Source organism: Chenopodium album, chromosome 12 (assembly GCF_948465745.1).
Source record: "Chenopodium album chromosome 12, dcCheAlbu1.1, whole genome shotgun sequence".
NCBI lineage: Eukaryota > Viridiplantae > Streptophyta > Magnoliopsida > Caryophyllales > Amaranthaceae > Chenopodium > Chenopodium album.
Genome location: NC_137845.1, coordinates 371,328 through 393,440, shown reverse-complemented (window position 1 = coordinate 393,440; position 22,113 = coordinate 371,328). Strand labels below are relative to the sequence as shown.

At 36.8% G+C, this 22,113-nt stretch overlaps 3 protein-coding genes across 7 annotated transcripts; 1 reads left to right on the top strand and 2 right to left on the bottom strand.

Annotated features, from left to right (window-relative positions):
- The first annotated feature begins 9,169 nt into the window (after positions 1 to 9,169).
- Positions 9,170 to 14,721, top strand: LOC145571452 (inactive protein kinase SELMODRAFT_444075-like). 3 transcript variants are annotated; one of them, XM_081630487.1, is made up of 10 exons: positions 9,170 to 9,561; positions 9,680 to 10,580; positions 10,948 to 11,102; positions 11,190 to 11,284; positions 11,362 to 12,314; positions 12,404 to 12,564; positions 13,526 to 13,602; positions 13,702 to 13,849; positions 13,956 to 14,105; positions 14,269 to 14,721. In XM_081630487.1, exons 2-10 carry the CDS (start codon positions 10,388 to 10,390, stop codon positions 14,494 to 14,496), a joined length of 2,160 nt encoding a protein of 719 aa, XP_081486613.1. In that variant the 5' UTR covers positions 9,170 to 9,561; positions 9,680 to 10,387; the 3' UTR covers positions 14,497 to 14,721. The 3 variants fall into 3 exon arrangements, with proteins under 3 accessions (XP_081486613.1, XP_081486615.1, XP_081486614.1); XM_081630489.1 differs by having other exon boundaries at positions 9,170 to 10,580; XM_081630488.1 differs by lacking the exon at positions 9,170 to 9,561 and having other exon boundaries at positions 10,442 to 10,580; positions 10,928 to 11,102.
- A 578-nt stretch (positions 14,722 to 15,299) lies between these two features.
- LOC145571451 (uncharacterized) lies at positions 15,300 to 19,150 on the bottom strand. Of its 3 annotated transcripts, none has more exons than XM_081630485.1 (10): positions 18,753 to 19,146; positions 18,560 to 18,622; positions 18,139 to 18,220; positions 17,956 to 18,030; positions 17,691 to 17,760; positions 17,279 to 17,321; positions 16,387 to 16,496; positions 16,214 to 16,283; positions 15,792 to 15,874; positions 15,300 to 15,686 (listed from the first exon to the last, which is right to left on the bottom strand). In XM_081630485.1, exons 1-10 carry the CDS (start codon positions 19,056 to 19,058, stop codon positions 15,656 to 15,658), a joined length of 933 nt encoding a protein of 310 aa, XP_081486611.1. In that variant the 5' UTR covers positions 19,059 to 19,146; the 3' UTR covers positions 15,300 to 15,655. The 3 variants fall into 3 exon arrangements, 2 of the variants coding, with proteins under 2 accessions (XP_081486611.1, XP_081486612.1); XM_081630486.1 differs by having other exon boundaries at positions 16,387 to 16,490; XR_014096577.1 differs by having other exon boundaries at positions 15,631 to 15,686; positions 16,383 to 16,496; positions 18,753 to 19,150.
- A 1,680-nt stretch (positions 19,151 to 20,830) lies between these two features.
- LOC145571450 (PRA1 family protein F3-like) lies at positions 20,831 to 21,832 on the bottom strand. The gene has a single exon (XM_081630484.1). The coding sequence runs from the start codon at positions 21,728 to 21,730 to the stop codon at positions 21,026 to 21,028; it is 705 nt and encodes a 234-aa protein (XP_081486610.1). The 5' UTR covers positions 21,731 to 21,832; the 3' UTR covers positions 20,831 to 21,025.
- Positions 21,833 to 22,113: the final 281 nt, after the last annotated feature.

Below are 22,113 nucleotides of genomic sequence, written 5' to 3'. Positions count from 1 at the left end.
AGTACTACACTAGTTTACTAGTGCACGTACTTAATATAAAATTACTTGCATTTTGAAAATTGATCATAAAATATTTGATGGCGTTATTCGTGGTATACTCATGTTTGGTCCTCAAATTTTTCTTTATGATATATACTAATCACGAATTACTGAATAAGCTTTAACATTTGTTTGATTGAAAGGACTTGGAATTTTTTAAATGAAGTAGAATTCATTTCAATTTTTGATTGGGCTTATTTTTACCATGGAACCTCATACCATTAACCCGCTATATAACTTCATATCATCCTTAACTTCCAAGATTTTAAATCCATTCCATCCTAAGTAAATACAAATCCATCCCAATTCAAACCAACACATATTGTGGCATAGGGTTTCCAATTCATACCACCTTGGTTTCAATGGTATGGCCTATGGGTTCTCAATCCATTCCATTTTAGTTTATTGAGCCAAATGACTCCTAATTGTTGTTGACGTATAGTCTCCTTTAATAACGCATGTAAATATCCCACGTTTATAAAAAGCAAATTAAAAACTTTATAAGGTTGAGAAACTACTCCTTTGATTGTCATACCATAAATTTCATGAACTTATTAAGTGGATTCTTTCCTTATTTATAATTCATTTTTTTCATGAGCTCCTTCAATGCTGCCACAGTTAAACGGAGTAGTACGGTATAACAGACGTTAATCACCGAAGTGTTGGCGGTGGACCAAAAAATGTCAATGTGAAGATAATAAAACCTCACAAAGTCACAAAGGCCACGGACATAATAACGGTGAATTGGTCCCACCGTCAAATGAATTAGCTAGAGTGATTGTTACACTTACTCTTTATTACGGAGTACCAATCAATAATAAATCATTGACCAAATTTAAACCAAGTACAACCGTAATTAACATTCACTGACTTTGAGGGAATGCTTTAGTTGAAATCTCGTTCAAAATATCATTATTTATCCATCATTTAGCTTTAATCATAGATCTACCATCAATTGGTTAGTGTCCACATTTGACATTTCATTTGATTTTAATGACAAAGTTGGTCTAAGAATCTAAGCCCATTATTGCACACTATTCACTTGTGCTATTGAGTTATATAATTAATCACATAAACCGTGTTTAAAACATCCATGCTTATTCATAGACACCTTATCTTTATATAAATTTGTAATGGTAATAAACTTTTTTTTTTTCCATCTAAAATCCGAAGCAAATAAAGATCGACTGTCTAAACTTCATTGATGACGATTTACTTTCCGCTCACTTAAACAAAAAGAAAATTTATTTCGAAATATATTACTCCCTCCGTCCCCAAAATTTCGACCCTTTTGGCCTAATTTTAGTCCCAAAATGAAGAGTAAAATGCAGGGATAATGCAAGGGGATAACAGACAGAGAGAATAATCAATCATTTCTCATTACTAGAATAGAACCAGTACAAGGATTATATACACAATGACAGGACATCAAACATAAAGACAAAAATAACGGCTCCTAGGAAGTTTCCTTGCAAGAGCATGATAGTACTACGTAGAACAAAATATCTGAGCTACTCATATGCTGGCATAACAGCTGTGATATTTTAAGGAGAGAATGACTGAGATGACCCTGTAACCTTATTACCCCCCTTCAAGCTAAGTGCTGGACAAGGACATAGCATTAAGCTTGAGTAAGATATCCTGATATTGTTGCACTAAGAGACCCTTAGTAAGAATATCAGCTAGCTGATCCTTGGATGAAACATGACCTGTGACTAAGTCACTTGACTTTACCATATCTTTGACATAGTGACAGTCAATCTCTATGTGCTTAGTTCGTTCATGGAGCACTGGATTTGTAGCAATTGCAAGGGCAGCTTGATTGTCACAGTATAGAAGAGTAGGACCTAGGTGATTCAGCCTTAATCCTTGAGTAAAGATTTGATCTAGGTGACTTCACAGGATGTTAGAGCCATAACTCTATATTCTGCTTCTGCAGATGATTTTGCCACCACTGGTTGTTTCTTTGCCTTCTAGGAAATTGGTGACTGTCCTAGCAAAATGTAATAACCAGTGGTAGATTTTCTTGAGGTTAGACAACTGGCCCAGTCACTGTCACAATAGGCAGTTAGATGAGCAGCAGAAGCTGAGGCTAGAAGGATGCCTTGAGATGTAGTTCCAACAAGATATCTAAGAAGTCTCTTGATAGCCTGCATATGAGTGGAAGTGGGAGATGAAGAATTTATGTCTTCGTCATGTGTAATTACTAGATATATAAATGGATCAAATTATGGAGATAATTAAGTTCGTACATTTGAGTCGTCGTTATATCATAGCTAGAGGTACTAATGATCTTTGGGCTAGTAAAATAGGCCAAAGCCCAATTAAACGGATCCTATAAGGTCACACAAAGGGCCTAGATCAAGCACGAGAGGACGAGGCCCATGACGGGCCTCATCCCCTAGCATGGCCGGCCATATGGAGGAATAAGGAGGGTTTTGGGCTTCGTGACTTAGTCTAATTATAATAGGATTATAAATAGACTAAGTGTCTAGGGTTTTCAGTATTGCAATTCAATGATCAGTTTGATCAAAGCCTAATTAGCAAACACGAGACCAAACCCCTCTCAAACTCTCTCTTTCTCACAGCGCTCTCTCCTCCTCCCTCGGCGCCGGTTGTGGTGGTTTATGATGGTGGTGGTTCGTGGTGGTCAGTTTAGTCCATTAAAGGTGGTGATCGCGGTTTTCCTCTTTCACTCGACCAATCTAGTATTGGTGGACGACTCGTTCAAAGCTCATGGACTAAGTAGAGGAGCAACACTTGGGGCTCTATTCTCTCCCTGATTTGCCTGTCGAATAGCTACGTGGGATTCATGCTTCAAAGGTATGATTATGTGTCTTGTGTGTTATGCATGCGATCTTAGGATTAGGTGCTTTATGAATATGATTCATGTTTTCCGCTTTATAGTACCTATAAACTCCTTCAAGAGAGTGCATGAATTGACTCAGTAACTGCACTGTGAAAGATATGTCAGGCCTAGTGATTGTCAAATATATCAGTTTTCCTAATAGTTACTGATAAATTACTGGATTTTCCAGAGGAGGACCCTTGTTAGTAGACAATTGTAAGTGAGTGTCAATAGGCAATTTCAAGGGTTTTGCATCAAGCATCCCTTGTTCTTTCAGCAGATCAGTGACATACTTCTTTTGAGACACAAATCCCTTATTCTGTATGATCAATTTCCAAACCAAGAATAGAGCACCAAGGTCTTTCATATGAAAATGAGATGAGAGAAGTTGTTTCAGTTTGTTTATTTCTTGTTGATTATTTCCTGCTATGAGCAGGTCATCAACATATACCAGCACAACAGTAATAGAAGCTTCATTTTGCTTTGTAAAGAGACTGTAATCAGAATTGGATTGGATGTAACCAAAAGAGATGAGAGAGGAAGAGAGCTTGGCAAACCACTGTCTTAGTGCCTGCTTGAGGCCATAGAGAGATTTGGTGAGTTTGCACACCAATTATGTGTTTTTAGGAAGGTTGTTGCCACTTAGATCAATTGAAATGCTGTTGCCATAACCAGTGTAGCCTTCTGGTAGAGACATATATACATCTTCTTCTAAATCACCATGCAAAAAAGCATTGGTTACATCCATTTGAGTTGTAACCCAACCATTCAGTGCTGCAACTGCTAGTAAGGCTCTTACTGTTGTCATTTTGGTAATAGGGGAAAATGTTTCACCATAATCTAACCCAAACTGTTGTCTGTAACCCAACACTACTATTCTGGCTTTATGCCTCTCAACATCTCCATTAGATTATACTTTGTTTTGTATATCCATTTGCACCCTATGACTCTTTTTCTTGGAGGCAGGGATGTAACCTTCCAGGTTCCATTGTTTTCACACTGCTCGAGCTCTTGATTCATGGTTGTCACCTAATGCTGTTCAGTTAGGTCTTTTTGTACAAGACATGATCCTCATTTTCAGCTAGAGTGGTCAAGAAACAATGGAATTCAGGTTGAATAACCTGAACAACAAGATTTGATATCTACTTGTCCGTTCTTTTGCTTGGTTGAATATAGTCTTTCATCCAAGCTGGGGTTTTGAGGGTCTGGTACTCTGTCTTACTGATAATGCTTGTTCAGAAGGGTAAGAAAGAGAGGATAGAGATTGGTGTTGTGAAGGTGAAAAATGTGGAGAAGTAGGAGGTGAAGGAGAAGATTGTATGAAATCTGAATTATCTGAATTGGTTTCATGTTAGTTAGTTTCTGCAAGGTCTATTTCATCAAGAAAAGAATTGACAAAATTTTCTTTTTGTGAAGGAACTGGAGGAATTCGTGACATGTACTTATCAAGAGATTTCAGCTGAAAAGGGAAAATAGTTTCATGAAAAATCACATCTCTAGAGACAAAGATTCTCTTGGTTTGTATGTCAAGTAGCCTGTAGCCCTTTTGTGTTGCAGGATATTCCAAAAACACACAAGCAATCCCTCTAGGTTGAAACTTGTCAATGTTACCAGATGGATTAGAAGCAAATGCTAGACACCCAGACACTCTCAAGTGAGAGTAATCAGGTGGATTGTTGTACAACACTTCATAGGGAGACTTGTTCTGTAAAACTGGAGTTGGGAGTCTGTTTTATCAAGTGCACAGCTGTCATTACACACTCACCCCAATATAATATCCTAATGCTAGACCTGCTTGAAATCTCAGAGAGCTCTAGTTATTTCAAGGATGTGTCTGTGCTTCCTTTCAACCCTGGCATTTTGTCGTGGTCTGTCCACACAAGAAGTCTGATGAACAATGCCAAGTTCATTGAAAAACTGTTGACAATGCTAATTTTCAAATTCTAGAGCATTGTTTGATCTCAAGAATTTTATGTTGAATTGAAGTGTGTCTGAGCATAATTCTGAAAAATCTTCAGTTTAGTCAAGGACTCTGATTTTTGATGCAGCAAATAGATCCATGTTGTCCTTGAGTAATCATCTACAATTGTTAGGAAATATCTGATTTTCCCTCTGGTGCAAACCTTATATGGGCCCCATATATCCATATGTATAAGCTCTAATGGCCTTGAAGCGTGAGAAGAGCTCAGTTCATATGGAAGTTTGGTAAATTTTGCCATAGGGCATGTCACACACACCTGGCTGTTATAAAGTGATGGTTTTATTCACACATTCTATATGATTGAGCTTACCCAAAGAGGCATGGCCCAACCTATGATGCCAAACAACAAATGGAACTTGTTTAGGTTCTGAATTTGCTGTCATGCAGACTTGAGGTAACCCTTGATTACTATTTGCACCTTTTTCTACAGTGTCTTCTCCACTCACCAAGTAATACAAACCGTTTCTTGCCTTCCCAACTCCCTTGATCTTTTTTGTGACATTATCTTTGATCACACAGTGTGTTTTGCTGAAAGTAACTTCACATTGAGAGTCCTTCATGAGTTTGTTCACAGACAACAAATTGTACTTAAATTTGGGTACAACTAGGACATTTTGTAAATAGAGAGAGTTTAGCAATTCAACTAATCCAGTGTATGTTACACTAACTGCAGCTCTAGTGGACAAATTTATTTTGAGATGTCCTGGACACTTTTCAGGGTTGGTTATGAGATTTAGACAGGAAGTCATGTGATCAGATGCCCCTGAGTCAATGATCCATTCATTTGCACTGGACACAGCAGTGTGACATGACACCATGTCTGAAAAACTAGCATCAAGTTCTTCATCAGTTTTACTCCCTTTCATATTCACAGGAATGTGTCTCAGCAACTGTTCAAATTGCTGTTGAGTGACAGTGACATTCCCAGCATTGTTGTGCTTAGTCACTTGAGAAGTTTGAGCTACTGCAGCCAGCCTAGGAGTTGGTTTATTACTCCATTTCTGTCCCTGAGACCTAGCAACAGGCTTCACAGGCCCAGATTTATATTTGTGATGCCAGCTTGGGTATCCCACAGCAGTCCAGCATTTGTCTGGATTATGACCTCTAACACCTCAAGCACTACACACATTTATCCTGTTCTGTTGGCCACTGAAGTTGCCATTTTGCCCATTATTGTTGTTGTTGTTGTTTCCATTATTTCTGCTATACATAGCAGAAATATCTGGATCAGATTTGGTCAGGAAAACTTCACTCTGACTTTCTTCCTGCTGTGACATGGAGCAAGCAGACTCAACAGTGGGCAGAGGTGTCTGCATAAACAACTGATACCTCATAGGACCAAAATGGTCATCCAGACCATCCAAAAACTGAAACAACCTATTTTCTTCCTGATATTTAGATTTAGCATTCAACAAGGCTCTAATTTCAGGAGAAGATTCAGATACTACAGGCAAGACATTCATATAATCAATTTCCTCCCACAAGCTGGTCATACTAGTATAATAGACATTGATAGTATTTCCATTCTGTTTTAAGTTATGCAAATCTTTGTTTGACTTGTATTTTCTGGAACCATTTGACATAGAGAAACATTTTTCCAATTGAATCCAAGTTTCTCTAGCAGTACTAACATACAACACAAATTTTTTGATAGTATCAGACAAACAACTATGAATCCAAGAAATTACCATGGAATTGCAGGTGTCCCATTGTTCTGTCTTGACAATATCATCAGCATATGCAGATCTGAGTACCGTTCCTTGGATGAATCCTATCTTCTTTTTTTGCTGTGAGGGCTATTTCCATGGATCTCTTCCATGATCTGTAATCACTTGCTCCAGTCAGCTTATCAACACTGATAGAATAGGATCCATCATTTGGATGCAGGTACAAAACACTAATTGTGTTAGTTGCCATTTTAAGGAGAATGGAAGAGATGAAACAAAGGGAAGAAGAAGAGAATAGAAGAGAGAATGATTATCAGAGAAGAAAAAAGAAGGGAGAAACAGATGAGCAGTTGAAATATTAAGTCTTGTGAAACAAAAACAAATGAGGAAAACGTCCCTTTCTGCAAAAAAATCAATCCCGATGTTGCAACCTGGCTCTGATACCATGATAAACGGGTTTGGGCAACACCCGTCACAACTGTCCACTTTATACGATTAAGGAGGTTCCACCTCAAAACCATATGGCAATGAGGGGAGTAGCCCCTTAGCCTTATAAAGTAAACACAACTTTCTTATTTCTTCAATGTGGGATACACATCCTAATACAAACTCTCACTTATAAACTCAACCAATGTGGGATAACACACCACTCACATGTGGGTTTTCTCATGGACTCAACACTCTCCCTCACATGTGAGTTGTCCATAATATTGGCCCAGATCACAACACAACTTAACCTGGCTCTGATACCATGAAAAGTAAAATGCAAGGATGATGTAAGGGGATAACAGACAAAGTGAAAGAATGTTAGCAGAGGGAATAATCAGTCATTTCTCATTACCAGAATAGAACCAGTACAAGGATTATATACACAATGACAGGACATCAAACATAAAGACATAAATAACGGCTCCTAGGAAGTTTTCTTGCAAGAGCATGATAGAACTAGGTAGAACAAAATATCTGAGCTACTCATATGCTGGCATAACAGCTGTGATATTTTAAGGAGAAAATGACTGAGATGACCTTGTAACCTTAGTACAAAATGATCAATCCATTTGCATTAACATTAGCTTTCGCACCAATTTACAACAATATTAGTGCAAAATTAGCTTTTCCAAATACTCCGTAAAATTTTGTTTTTTCATGTATTTTTAATACTTTATCTCTCTACTTTTTTTACAAACCTCATGTAAATTTATCTTTCCAATATGTTTTTATTTCTTTTTATTTAAGTTTCTTAATAACCACGAAATCAACCCAAAAGAGTCGAAATTTTGGGGACGGAGGGAGTATTAAAACACAGTACTCTGTAGTATGGAGGGACAAAATTGATTATTGTAGAAGTAAATGACTTTTGAAAAAGTTGAAAATTAAACTTTTGTCTAAAATAGAATTAGTAGGGGTTTAAGCTCCCAGACTATGAGTTGAAATCAAAGATATGTGTCTTCATAATTTCAAAGAAAAGGTGGAGAATTATGAAGTGTTTGATTACATAGGGAAATGATGTGAGAGGGTATTAAAGTAAAAAGGGTTGTATGAGGGATGAATATTTTATGAAGAGAGGCGTTGCATTTCATGCTTTATTTATGGCGGCGTCTCTTCTCATTTGAATTGCAACTCACTCATTTCTAACATCCTATGCTAGTTACAGTGCTACTTCGCCTATTACACAGTTACACTAGTACTAGTGTGACTTTTTGTCCCTTAATTTATCCCAAAAAAAAAAATGTTAAATTTTCATTTTTTTGTTTCTTGATAAGAATTAGCCCTAAAAGTTTAATAGAGATCAAATTTCATTTAGGCTTTTTGAGAATGAGGACTTCTCATATTCCTCCCTATTTTAAGCCACTTTGATTTGCAATATTGGATGAATTAATTTTTGAAATGAGTCGCTATAATACCCAGTATATCATTGGCATATTACTCGTAGGTAGTAGAAGTTTCTTCACACCTTATTCACGGAATGATGTGGTAGGTGTAGCTTTGCCACGTTTTGTTCCTGTAGTTTTCTTTATTGTTTGACCGTTTGTTTATCGAGACCTAGCCCCTCATTTGCATTAAAAAAAAAAAATCACATGAGTTTTAATGTTTTATGGGTATTTCATAGTTCACACGATTTTGGTAATCCTCATTTTATTGCCACATTCACATTTTTTTGCACCTTATGTTAATAATATTCCTTAGATAGTGATGGAGTACATACCAAAACACGTTTATTTACATAAACTTCAAGTATTAAACTCACTTCATAATATAAATAGCTAACCATCAAAAGTGTCAAGTTCGTGTCAATAATCACATTTAGGGCTTGTTCTTATTAACTGAAATGAATTGAACTAAACTGAAATGAATATGTTATGAGAGAAGGAAATTAGAAGCTGAATAATTTGATGAAAACAGGACCTTACACTACTTTTCCCATCAAATTACTCCGTACTCCACAAATAATACCTCTATTACAATTAGGCTAATAAACAAAGAAACGAAGAGGTGGAGTTGTCCTATTTGAAAATGATGAGACAAACACCAACACAAATAGCAACACAATCTTAACCCTATGTTCATTGTCTCCTCGACTACACCACCACTCCTCTCTTTTTTTTTTTTTTTTTTTTTTTTTACCGTTTTTCTTTCTCCAACTTCCATTGTTTCATCTTTTACTGCAGCTGCTTCTTCTTCTTCTGCAACTTGTAATCCCTAAACTTAATCATTTCCATTTCTTTGTTTTCTTCTAATTTCCTATTTTTCTCTCTCCTTAAATTACTGCTTCTTTGTAGCTTTCCCATTCTTCGATTTCCTTCCCTTTTTTGTCCTGTTTTCTTCCCATCAATTCCATCAGTTTTTTTTTTCCAGATATTCTCATCCCAAAAAAAAAAAAAAACCATTTTTTTGAATTTCAAATTTCCTAATTAAAGCCCCTTATCTTCTTTTCCCTTTATTTTTTTAATACCCTTTTTCATCTTCTCCCTTCCCGCTTTTTATTCTCTTCCCTTTTTCTCAACTGTCAAATTTTACTCCCCTGAGTTAGTATTTTTCCTCTGTTTTTTGTTTTATTTACAAAGTACGGAGTATTTATTTAATTTTTCTTAATACTATTTCCAATTAATTTTATTATATTCATATTTTGGCATTTTCTGACAGATATGATGATACAAGGAGAGAGTTGACTGAGTGATTGGTTGGTTGAGGGAATTCATAAAATAGTTGGAGTACATTCATCTGGGTTAAGTGAACAGAGGCATTTTTTAAAAGTGTTTAGTCATTTCAATGATTTGATTTAATGCTATATTCATCTCGTCCCGAATTAGTCGCATCACTTTCCTTCTAAAAACAAACACGACTCGAAATTAATATAGAGCGTTTTATCTTATAACATAAATTTAGGAGAGAGAAAACAAAAATAGGCGTTGGGCTCTAAGCTTATGTCATTTTCTATGCAAGTATTGATATAAACATAACAATGTGCCTTTTTCAATGTTATTACAGACTTTCATGATGCTCTGTGTTTTCCTTCATTGAAGCTTCTGTTCTTGTGAAACCAACATTACGGAGTACATTATAATTATTTTCTGCAATTTTACACAAAATTGTTGAGAAATTTATTTATTTCCTTACTATATTTGGAGATAAATATTAGTTGAACATTTTGTGGGCTAAATTTAGTCACTGTTACAAAATAGTGTACTAAATTGGAGGGTTTTGAAGGAAATCAAAATTTGTGGGTACCCATTTGGATTTTTAGGCATAATTATTAACGGGTTGTTTGATTCATAATTGTGATAATTGTAGTGAAGAAGGAAGAAAAGGGAATTGGGTTTTTGTGGGGGTTTTTTTTTGAGGAGAGAGAAAATGAGTGGGCAACAGCAGAAAAGAGAGAAGAATGAAAAGAGTTCATCATCATCTGAAGGTGTTGAGAAAGTATTGGTAGCTGTAAAAGCTTCAAAGGAAATTCCAAAGGCAGCTCTTGTTTGGGCTTTGAGTCATGTTGTTCAACCTGGTGATTGTGTTACTCTCATTGTCGTTGTTCCTCCTCCTAGTTCAGGTATGATTTCCGAAAACTCGGTTCATTTTGATTTTTGGGTTTTTTCTTTATGAATTTCAAGTTATGCTTCTTTTTTTTTTTGGTTGAATTTGAAATTTTTTGAGGATTTTTTTTGAGGTTTATGTGATAAATTCTTTGTTCGTGTAGCCGACCCATCATCTGTTTTGTAATAAGACTATGATTTGTTGTTTTGCTGTTATTGTGTATGAAAAATATATAAGGTGGGATTTAGGAGTGATTAATGGGTGGGAAATTGGGCATTTCATTGAATTGTTATGGAATGCTGATAAGGAGTTTGATTTCGGAATGATGTTGGGATTACAATAATACTGCAATTAGATGAATAGATTTTGATGCATATTTGTAGGTAGGAAATTATGGGTTTTCCCAAGATTTGCTGGAGATTGTGCTAGTGGTCAAAAGAAGTTGTTTGCCGGTACGAGTTCGGAGCAAAAAATTGAGTTGACAGATTCTTGTTCACAGATGATTCTTCAGCTACATGATGTCTATGATCCTAATAAGGTTAGCTAATCACTTTCTGGTATTGCTTGTTAGAATGTATGTGTGTTAGTTGAGCTAAGTTTAGTGTGTTATTTTTTAAATCTGCAGAAAAATGTGAAGATAAAGATTGTGTCTGCCTCTCCTCCGGGAGCTGTAGCTGCAGAAGCGAAGAAGGTTCAGGCGAATTGGGTTGTGTTGGACAAGTAATGTTCAACCCATTTCTTCTCCTGCAGTAATGTGTGAAATGTTGGAATACTAATCTTGTTTTTGCCATTTGCAGACACCTCAAGCAAGAAGGAAAACGGTGTATGGATGAGCTCCACTGCAACATAGTGGTCATGAAACGATCTCAGGCAAAAGTCCTTAGACTAAATTTGGTCGGATCACCATCAACGGAGCTTCTTTTATCTGGTCCATCTGGTGACCAGCTTGATGAGGTTAGAGGGCCTGTTGTGACACCAAGCAGTAGTCCTGAGTTATTTACTGCGACTGAAGCAGGAACGTCATCTGTGTCGAGCTCTGATCTTGGGACATCGCCTTTTGCTCCATCCATAATGAGTGAAAAGTTGAAGAAGAGTGATATGGTCCTTATAAAAGAAAGTAGAAATCTTTTATCAGACTCAGATTCAGAGGATGAAGCCTTTTCTCCTTGCTCAACAAGTTCGGGAGTTAGGCCTTGGATGGGCGAGTATATAATTTCACATTTACGGTCATCTCAGAAGCCTGAAAAGAGGTCTTCTATGAAGTCTTCACAGAAGTATTCTGAAATTGATAGGGATTCTGGTATTGGATCTCGAAGATATAAGCATGATCTAGACTATAGTGGTAATATGAGAGAAGCTATTTCTTTATCAAGAAGTGCTCCTCTTGGACCTCCTCCGCTATGTTCAATATGCCAACATAAGGCACCGGTTTTTGGGAAGCCTCCAAGGTGGTTCAGCTTTGCTGAGCTTGAGCTTGCTACAAGCGGGTTTTCACAGTCAAATTTCTTGGCCGAGGGAGGTTATGGATCGGTCCACAGAGGGATACTACCTGATGGTCAGGCTATTGCTGTGAAGCAACATAAATTGGCGAGTTCACAGGGTGATGTTGAGTTTTGTTCAGAAGTGGAAGTTTTGAGTTGTGCTCAGCATCGGAATGTGGTTATGCTTATAGGCTATTGTATTGAAGACAAGAGGAGGTTACTGGTTTATGAATACATATGCAATGGATCCCTGGATGCACATTTATATGGTACAAAATGGTTCATTTCTTTCTTATCTATGGCTCTAGCATTGTACATCTGTACTGTCATATGTCAACACCTTATCATGTGATTTCAGGATGGAGTCAGCCCCCTTTGGAATGGTTTGCTCGACAGAAGATAGCTGTTGGAGCTGCTCGAGGACTGCGCTATCTACATGAAGAGTGCAGAGTAGGCTGCATTGTTCATCGTGACATGCGTCCAAACAACATTCTACTCACTCATGATTACGAACCATTGGTATGTAATTATAAACATAAATCATTGTTATTCTTTAGTGTGTTTCGGTTCAAACTTTATAAGAATTCTCTTTTCCTCACTGTATGTTATAGAAATAGGCACAACCACCACACCAAGTTGAGGGATTGTTTGTTACTATAGATGGGTTCGGATGTTAAATGGAAGCTTAAGAGAGTTATGGTTGATAAATTTCTTCATGTTATTTACTTTATTGGGCAGTGGATAGACCGAGGCTAGATGTGGTGATCTTCTACTTTTGTGATTCTCATGTTACCTAGAGTCCTAGATTCTAAAAAGAACATAAAGTTGGGGGTGTTGAGGGGAGGGAAAAGAAGTCACCTCTCAAGTGCTTACTGTTGTGTCAAATTTCATTACAACTTTTGCAGTTTGCATTTAATATTAACCAAGAATCACTTGTCATTTCCAATGAATTCAAAAATTAGTTTTTTGTTTTGACTTTTAGCCTATATCAGTTTGTATTAAATTAATTCATTAAACTGTCTCTAATTAATAATACATCAACCAATAAATGTGTATGGAATCAAGGGTGAACTAGGGACAACCTCTTTTATTAATTATGGGCCGGTTATGTACATCTGAGATCTGACAGCCCTGCTGAAGACAGGAGCTTCTTTAGAGGCATTGGATGTATTTTGATGTGAAAATCGTGTCTTAATTGAGATTACAAGGTAAAGAGAGAGTGTACTTCATTTTTGTGATCCGTACTCCGGTAATTTTAACAAGATTTACGTAATGTTGATATTCTATTTCCTGATCGTTCCGAGGAGTCTAATCAATGCATAGTAGCATTGCAACCTTGTGACTGTTAGTTGAATGACAGAGATTGTAAAATGAAATATCATCCTTCTTCCAAGGCTTGATTCAATCCTTGTTTTAAAACTTTTGTACTTGTATACTACTTTAGTATTCTGATGTTGCGGGTTTTTAATTTCCTGGTCAGGTGGGGGATTTTGGCCTGGCAAGATGGCAACCTGATGGAGACACTGGAGTCGAAACAAGAGTAATAGGCACATTTGGGTACGTCTTGATGTACCATTTCTTTGATTTATTAGTCTTTTTATACATGTAGGTTAATGTTTATCTAATAAAAAAAAAACCATTTCTTATCTACTGCAGGTATTTAGCTCCAGAATATGCACAAAGTGGGCAAATCACAGAAAAGGCTGATGTCTATTCCTTTGGTGTTGTACTCGTAGAGCTTCTTACAGGAAGAAAGGCTGTTGATCTCACTCGATCTAAAGGCCAGCAGTGTCTTACTGAATGGGTATTTGTTGTCATCGTTGCTTTGTTCTATTAGTCCTGTGGCTGCTAGACCTTTTACATGATCAAGTCAAGTTCTCTTACATTTTTGTGTCTTATATCTTAAACAGGCACGACCTCTCTTAGAAGAGAGTGCTATTGAGGATTTAATTGACCCTCGTCTTGGTAATCGGTATTTAGAACCAGAGGTTCTTTGCCTGATGCATGCTGCTTCCTTGTGCATTCGGCGGGACCCTCATTCCAGGCCTCGAATGTCACAGGTAAAAAAATAACAACTCTTTTTCCCCTAACTGTTTTAGTGCGTATATTGAGAACTCTAATGATGAGTGTTGAAGTTCAGAATTTGCTGATAGTTAAGTGTATGGGAACAAGAAAACATTGATTAATCAAGACTTTGTTTATATTTTGTGTGTGGAATATTAGGTCCTGCGCGTACTAGAGGGTGACATGTTCATGGATTCCAGTGCTCTGTCCACACCTAGACATGATGTAGGGAATCGCAGTGGAAGAATGCGGCATTTGGAGTGCGAATCATATAGTGGTCCATTACGCAACGAGGAAACGGAAGTATACACGGGTAGCTTATCTCTTGAATCACTAAGAACAGCCTTGTGGGAAAGGGAAAGGCTTAGGAATTCAACAGACCATTAAGAAGTGAAAATTGCTTTTGCAGGAGTTTTGGTGTAGGGTTTTCTTTTTGGGGTTATTGATCAATATATTTGTTCTTGTATATATGGAGGTGACTAGGTGAGGTTAAGGGTATTGTAATCCATCTTAGGGAGTAGTTGTTAATATACAAGTATGCATTTTGTGTAATCGTACTGTCATATACAGTACCAAGCAAGTGATTACAAATGAAAGTGCCACTTATGAAAATCTTTTGTTTTCTTGAAGAATTAATACATTATTAGTTAAATAATAGCAAAAGCGGTTTAGTTACAAATTTTGTTCGTGCTTTGGACTACCAAAGCCACGAAAATCCTATCCCCACCACCAAATTTTCCCAATCATTTTTTTAGTTCCTAATGTTGTGTTAGCAGATTTTAATTGGTAGTGCAACTTTAAGAAATTGGGACTACTTCTTACGATTTTTGGCTTATTTAATATACAGTGTATTGTTTAAGAAAGGGGAAGCTAATGTTTTGTTTTCTGCTAAACATGAACTCATGAAGTCCCGTAGTATATATGTGAACTATTATAGTTACCAAGTGTTGGGTTAAAAGATTAAGGTAACAATTATCCTTACCCTCCTAAAACAAAAAGAAAGGAATTTAGGTGTAAGTTATTCCTTTCCATAGTTAAACCAAACAAATGAAAAGGTAAGATTTAATGATTCTTTTTCTCCCTCTTATCTGTTTCCTTTCCACTCCGTTTCCAATAGTTTAACCAAATGCCCCCTTAATTCCGAACCGAGGAGGTTTTTTTACAATGGAAATAACAAGCTTCAAAGAAAAAATTATAAGCAATATTATGCTAAACAGATGGCATAACTCAACTCCATATTTCTTTCATTTGCTTAAGTATACAGTACCAAAAACAAACTGGGGCACAATTGTAAGCTGAGCACACAGCACTGAAAAGCCTTGAAAATCTTACTAAAAGCTATGGTAAGCTTTTGTAGTCTGCATGTCAGAAATGATCTTCAGAGTTTACAAGCTTTTACTGTGTGCGACTTGTTAATTTACTAAAACTAGTATACAAAGAGAAAAGGGACAACTACAGATGCAGCATCTGCCATTGCTTACAATAATGCACTTGAGAAGCACTATACCCAAACAACAATCGCATGAATATCCGGATATTTCTTTACCTACGGCTTTCTCATTTTAGACCTAGCATATCTGGAGAAAAACATTGAAAAAAAGAGTTGAAAATGCAATTAGCTTGCATAATCATCAGATGACTAAAGCAGAATAATGGATATGAGGTTAAAGATAGAAGAATACTCAATGTGCATGCCACCCCTGTCTGAAGACGGCAACGTGCTGTCCTGAAGTGCTTGCATTGCATGAGTAGCTTGTTCTACTTCCTGAATAGAGCAAGACATAAGCATGACATTTAACATACCTTGTGGTTAGTAAATTTCATTAATACAAGTATACAACCACACCAGTAAAAAAATGTACAGCAGAATGGGAGAAAGAAAGAATAAGAAAATGACTAACAAAATGAAATCCAAAAATTACAGATTTTGAAAGGCCGCTGAAACAATCTTGTAATAGTTACAAACGAGCATAATCCAATCTGACTGAATAAGAGAATTATTCATCTTTGCCAGATGTTTTAAATGTTTAGTAATGCTATTGGCTCTGAATAACTAATACAAAGTATAACATTGGCTGCATAGATATAAATATGCTTGTAATACCTCATAATCCGCAAATGCAACTGGCATGCCACCTCTAGCACGCAGCTTCAGCCCATTGAATCCAGAATATCTAAACATATTGTAAGGAAAGCAAAAACAGTTAAGACATACACTGACGAGTGACATGAAGGATACAAAAAGAACTAGGCTCAAGAAAATCGAGGCTCACATACTGAGAAAGTGCTTGTCTAAGTTCTTCCTCAGTGCAGTTAGGCCCTAAATTAGCAATAAACAAGGTGGAGCATGGCCTTAGATCACCTTGAAAGGCCTTTTCTGTCTGCTCCTGCAGACATGGTTCAAGAATAAATGATAAATCTAAAACAAAAGTAGACTCAAATGCACCACGAGGTTGTGGAACAAAAAGGAACAGTAATTTAAACACATCAGACCAAAGCAGTAGGATCAGAACAATAGAACTAGGCTTCGTTCTAATCACCTTTGACACCATCCATATTACTAACCCTCATCTAAATTTATCAATTCTAAAACATACTCCATACAAAGCTAAGGTGGAAAGAACAAGGCACCTTAAAATATGCTATTGACAAATAAACTCATAGTTGGTTATTAGACTCATAAGGATCAGGTGACATACATACATTCATATCCCCAGTTTCACTGACACAGGGTTCATATAACTATGTAAGCCAGACCAAGGTCTAGGCTCTCATGCAGCTTACTCCCATGAATATATTCAGTTAAAACACAAACATTATAATATATACAAAGCATATAGTCTTTTTAAACTTCAGCCTTCAAAGAAACTTTCCAACTTTATAGTAAAAACTACTCCCTCCATGTCTAAATACGAGGTCATATTTGGTATGATGTCGTAGAATTGAAAACTTGTTCCTTCCCTTGCAATTTTTGACTTCACCATAACACATGTTATAACTCTTCAGTGTATTCTGTTATATCACTGATGATAATATGGACAAGTTGAGGGTTTAACTTATCAACCAATTTAAGGACCTATTATTTTGAGAGAGCTCAACATAAAATTGTGTAGCCTATAATTTAAAGACAGGAGTAACAAACAAATAGATTAAGGAATCAATCACCAACATTTGTTGCAGCCACAGTGCCACCAAGTTTCACATTCTCCTCACTGTACAACATCATCCACGGTGTTAGAAGTTCACTCAATAACGAGATAAACAACATATACATGCACAATTGCACACAGAGTCTCTCTCTCTCTCTCTCTCTCTCACACACACACACACACACACACACACAGAGTCTCACACTCACCCACCCACCCCACCCACACCCACACACAGAGTCTCACACTCACCCACACACACTCACACACCCCCCTCCCTCCCCCCCCCCCCCCCCCCCCCCCCCCCCCCCACACACACACACACAGAACCGGTAACCAGTGGGTATGATGTATGAAGAAAAGCAAACAGGGGAATTCTTGAAATGTAGCTCATATCTCTTTTAAGAAACTATCATGTTCCAAGTTACAAACCTTTTCACAGTGGACTGCATATTATTGTTGTAAGAATCAGGGTCTTCACTCTGATCAGACTCATTATCACCTGCATGAAGAACAATGGTTAAATACATATCAATATTCCTGGTCACAGTCAGTTGAAACCTTAAGCAGAGGTAAAAACAATAGAATGAAAAGCAAAAAGGGAGACAACGCTGAAATGGGTAGCTGCAATAATGAACATGATTGCCTATCAACACTCAAATTGTCAGTTGCATAACTGCATTAAAGAATAGAGTACCATCATCACTTGATGTATCTTCAGCATCATCTGCAGATTTTTTCCTTTTGTCGATCACAACATAAGGTCCACTACCTAAAATAGAAAAGTATAATCATGAAGTAAGAAAAAATGAAGTAAAGCTACACTGAGATAGAGAATAACAAATAACATGAAAGTGTCTGTTGGGCTTAAAGCATGCACCTGGTTTATGTTTTCGCCTTGAGTTTGATCTAGCCAATTCAATATGCAGAACTGATCCAGCTTGTGGATCAAACTTGATACCCTAACATTGGAAACATTACAAAGTATTGTTCCAAAAAGGTTAAGGATTAAGCATTACTAAATCCTATATGCAATATTAGGTACTGGAGTTTTGCAAGAGCCAATAATTGTTAAAATTGTTGATGGTTTTGATAAATACCACAAATCCACGATTAATTCATAGCACTCACTCACCTAATCCTTCAAGTGCAAACACCTCAAATTGCTTCAATGTCTATCATATCTTCCACTTGTATTTACACCCATCAATGTAACACTAAACTTTGAATGGTTGCTCTAAATAAACTAGAACATTAACTCTATTCGTGGACTCACAATAAAGATCATTAAACATACTTACATCTAAGGCTTGTAATGCCAGCACAGCTGATTGATGGTTATAAAATGTCACAAATGCAACTACCTGCATACAGAAACATATAAAAAAAATGATCTTGTTAAATGAAACAACATAATTCAATACAAATAACAACCCAATTCAGCTCACTGTAATTAACCCAGAAAATTATAGAAAAAAAGGGGTTGGGGCAAACTTGATTGCCGCGGCCAGTGAACTTGAGCTGGGAAGAATCGAAGCCAGGACGACGGCGGAAAAGGTTGTGAATTTCTCGGGGCATGACATCGTCAGGGAGGCCGGAGACGAAGAGGGTATTGATATGACGCTGTGATTTGGGAATGTGAATTGGGATAATTGGAGTGGTGCTGGAATTAGAGATGAAATCATGAGAATGGTTGAAATTAGGATTTATAGTTTCGGTGATGTTGTGGTGGAAGTAGTACTCCGGTGGTTGGTGGCGGTTTTGGTGGAGGTAGTATGGCTCGTACGGTGGTTGCACCATTTCTCTTCTTTCTGGTTAGTCTTTGGGATTTGCTGGGTTCTTACTTCTTACTGCCTTTGACCTCTGTGTTAACTTGCCCAATTTCGCGGGCCTACTTGATAATAAACTAGTAATACCAAGTATAGTTTGTGTATTACACTATGCTCACTCCGTCGGTCTGCCCTAAAAAAAACCTTCTATACATATGTTTAATGTAGCTGTTTTTTAAATTCGTGTTTTGTATTAATATTATTATGGAGGTTCACCTTTTAAACTCACCATTTTAGTTAAGTTTTGAATTATTTAGTATTAGATGATCAATTCAACTAAAAGCATTGATAGTTGAAGGGTAGGATCGATTTATATACACTATTATCTAGTTTCACCGGCGCAATAATTGGTTAAACCACAGTGTATTTGGACGTCTTATTAAAGTTTTTGTCATATACTCGGTAGAAGAATAGATTGATCATCTGCGATCAAATACTAGTGTGTTTAAGAGCATGCAAAGTAGACATTCGTTATTTTATTTTTATTTGGGAAGGGGAGGGGAGGGGAGGGGGGTGGGGGTTATGAGCTTTGAATTGGTGACTCTAATAATGGGCAAGAAACCCATTTCCTTTGTGCTGTAACAGTTTTGGTTTGGCATTCTTGAGGTACATTTAGACTCAATCCAACAGAAAGAGAATCCTCTCGAGTGGACCATTAGTTTTTTTTTTTGGTGTTTAGAGAGCCATAAAGGCAGGGTGAGAATCGATCTTATAATCTCCTGAAACCGAGAGAAAAGCTCTAACAACTTGAGTTATCCCTCACTCTCAGTTAACAGGCCCTTAGTGACAATACTATAATTGTTGACCCACTTTGTTAGCAACTTAGCATATGCTAACTGCCAGCATTTTCCAATCAATGAAAAGCTACTCGTATAAAATGTATAGCTCCGTAATTCATTGCGAATTGATTGCAAGCACCATGTCTTAATCAATCATGCCATCACCACCGCTAACATGAAAACATCTTAATTTTCTATCTTTTAACTGTTTTTTTTTTTTTTTTTTTTTTTTTTTTTCCTTTTCTAGAGAGTTGTATTTGTGGGGCACCAATTATTCAAAAAATTCAATTTCAAGCTCCCATCCTTTTTAAATTTCACAAAACAACGCCTGCATTTGCAATATAAGTAGAAGAATTTGTACGGAAAAGTGACATTTCCCAAAAAAAAAAAAAAAAAAAATTGGCAAATTAAAACATATATATATATATATATATATATATTAAAATAACGATCGCTGATGTCATCATTGCCTACGTGTCACTTTTTTATTTAATTGTTTCCCTCCAAAATATAAGGATGATGTCATTTTTTTTTTTCTTTTTAAGCTTCCCTATTTAACATAGGTTTGAAAATATATTCCATTTGAATATTTAAATTATAAATTTTGAATTTTCTTCACATATTATGCTATTTAGTTAGCACTTTCGGGAATTTTACATTTATATTTAATTAGAAATTAGTTAGGAAAAATGAGGAAGTTATTTCTTTTAGTACGAGTTAAAAGTTTATACGGAGTAGTTTAATTCTTATTTTAAAATCGTGCATTGCACGGGGTTAATCTAGTTATCTAGTAACTTTAAACCGTCTTACCTTCATTTCTTACGTGCATGGTAACTTTTTCATGTGTAAAAATAAACTTTTGTTAAAGAAGAAAGGTCGTCCAACTAATAATAACCGCCTGAATTTTTAATAACTAAAATAAAATTGGGCTAATGGAGAATGAACACGACTAAATGCAAAAATGTGACCTTATTGAACAATTCCATTCACCAAATACAATTCCAATTACACACTAGTACGCTACCATCAACACATCATAAAATTGTGAATATGCCAACCAAAATAAATTTACAAAAAATAAAATCAAATTACGAGGAATCCAATAATAAGACAAGGAAAATGTCAAGACAACATAGCGTTGACTAAAGGTCAAGGATGATCAAATACCGGTCCGACCGGCAAGCAAACCGCCAGCAGCAGCTTGTTCTTCATCCAAGAACAAATCATCAGACCGTCGAAAAACCGAGTAAATTACAACCACCCCAACACCAACACCCAAAGCAATCAATATATTCCCAGTAGCACCCGTCAACAACAAAAACCCGACGGTCAAAACCGACAGAACCGCCAGAATAATCCGATCATCAATGGACCGACCGAACAGAACAAGCGGTTCATCTCTGAGAAAGTAGAGGAAAAGCCAAGCAACCATCATAACGAGGAAGACGATGAGGGAGATGGGGTGCCAGAGGAGAGAGACGAAGAGGATGAGGAGAACGATCATGGCGAAGTTCATACGGAAGTAAGAGAAGTTGGTTTTGAGGCGAGAGAAGGCGTCGGAGAAGTGGTGGGGGAAGGAGAGAGAGTGGTGGTCGAAGAATTGACGCCATGGACGGCGGGAGGAGAAGGTGCCGTAGAGGCGGTGTTTGGCGCGGGAGATAAAGTCGAGGTTGGCGGAGAGAGGGGTGGTCGAAGGTGGTGGTGAGGAGGAGGAGGAGGAGGTTGTGATGGGTTTGTAAGGAGAGGAGGAAGACATGGTTGGAAATGGGGAGTAGGTTTGAGGAGAGAGAATTGGGGTGTAGGGGAAGGTGAGGATTTTTGTGATTGGGGATTTGAAAATTAAGGAGTTTTGGCAATTCAACATTCTATTTGTTGTTTCTATTGGTAGAGATTTTTGAGGAGGCCCAGGAGGGAGGAGATATAGGAATGTGTAAAAAATTTCTTGGTTCGGGTTCTGGTTGGGTTTGTTAGATTATACACCCTCGAACATTCAGACAAAAAAAAAAAAAATACACCCTCGAACATGATTGATCTTTATTGTTATTGGGTAAGAGGTAGAGATTGTGATATTTCAGGAAAATATAAATATTTAGAAAAGAAAGTTTGCATCACTTTAGAACTTTACAAGTCCGTAATTGAACAAAAAGTACCAAGTAAAACTTAATTTTTCCTTTCATAACGTGAGAAATTACATCATAATATAAGTATTTCAACGTAATGACTTCTGTTTTTATATTACAATCAAAA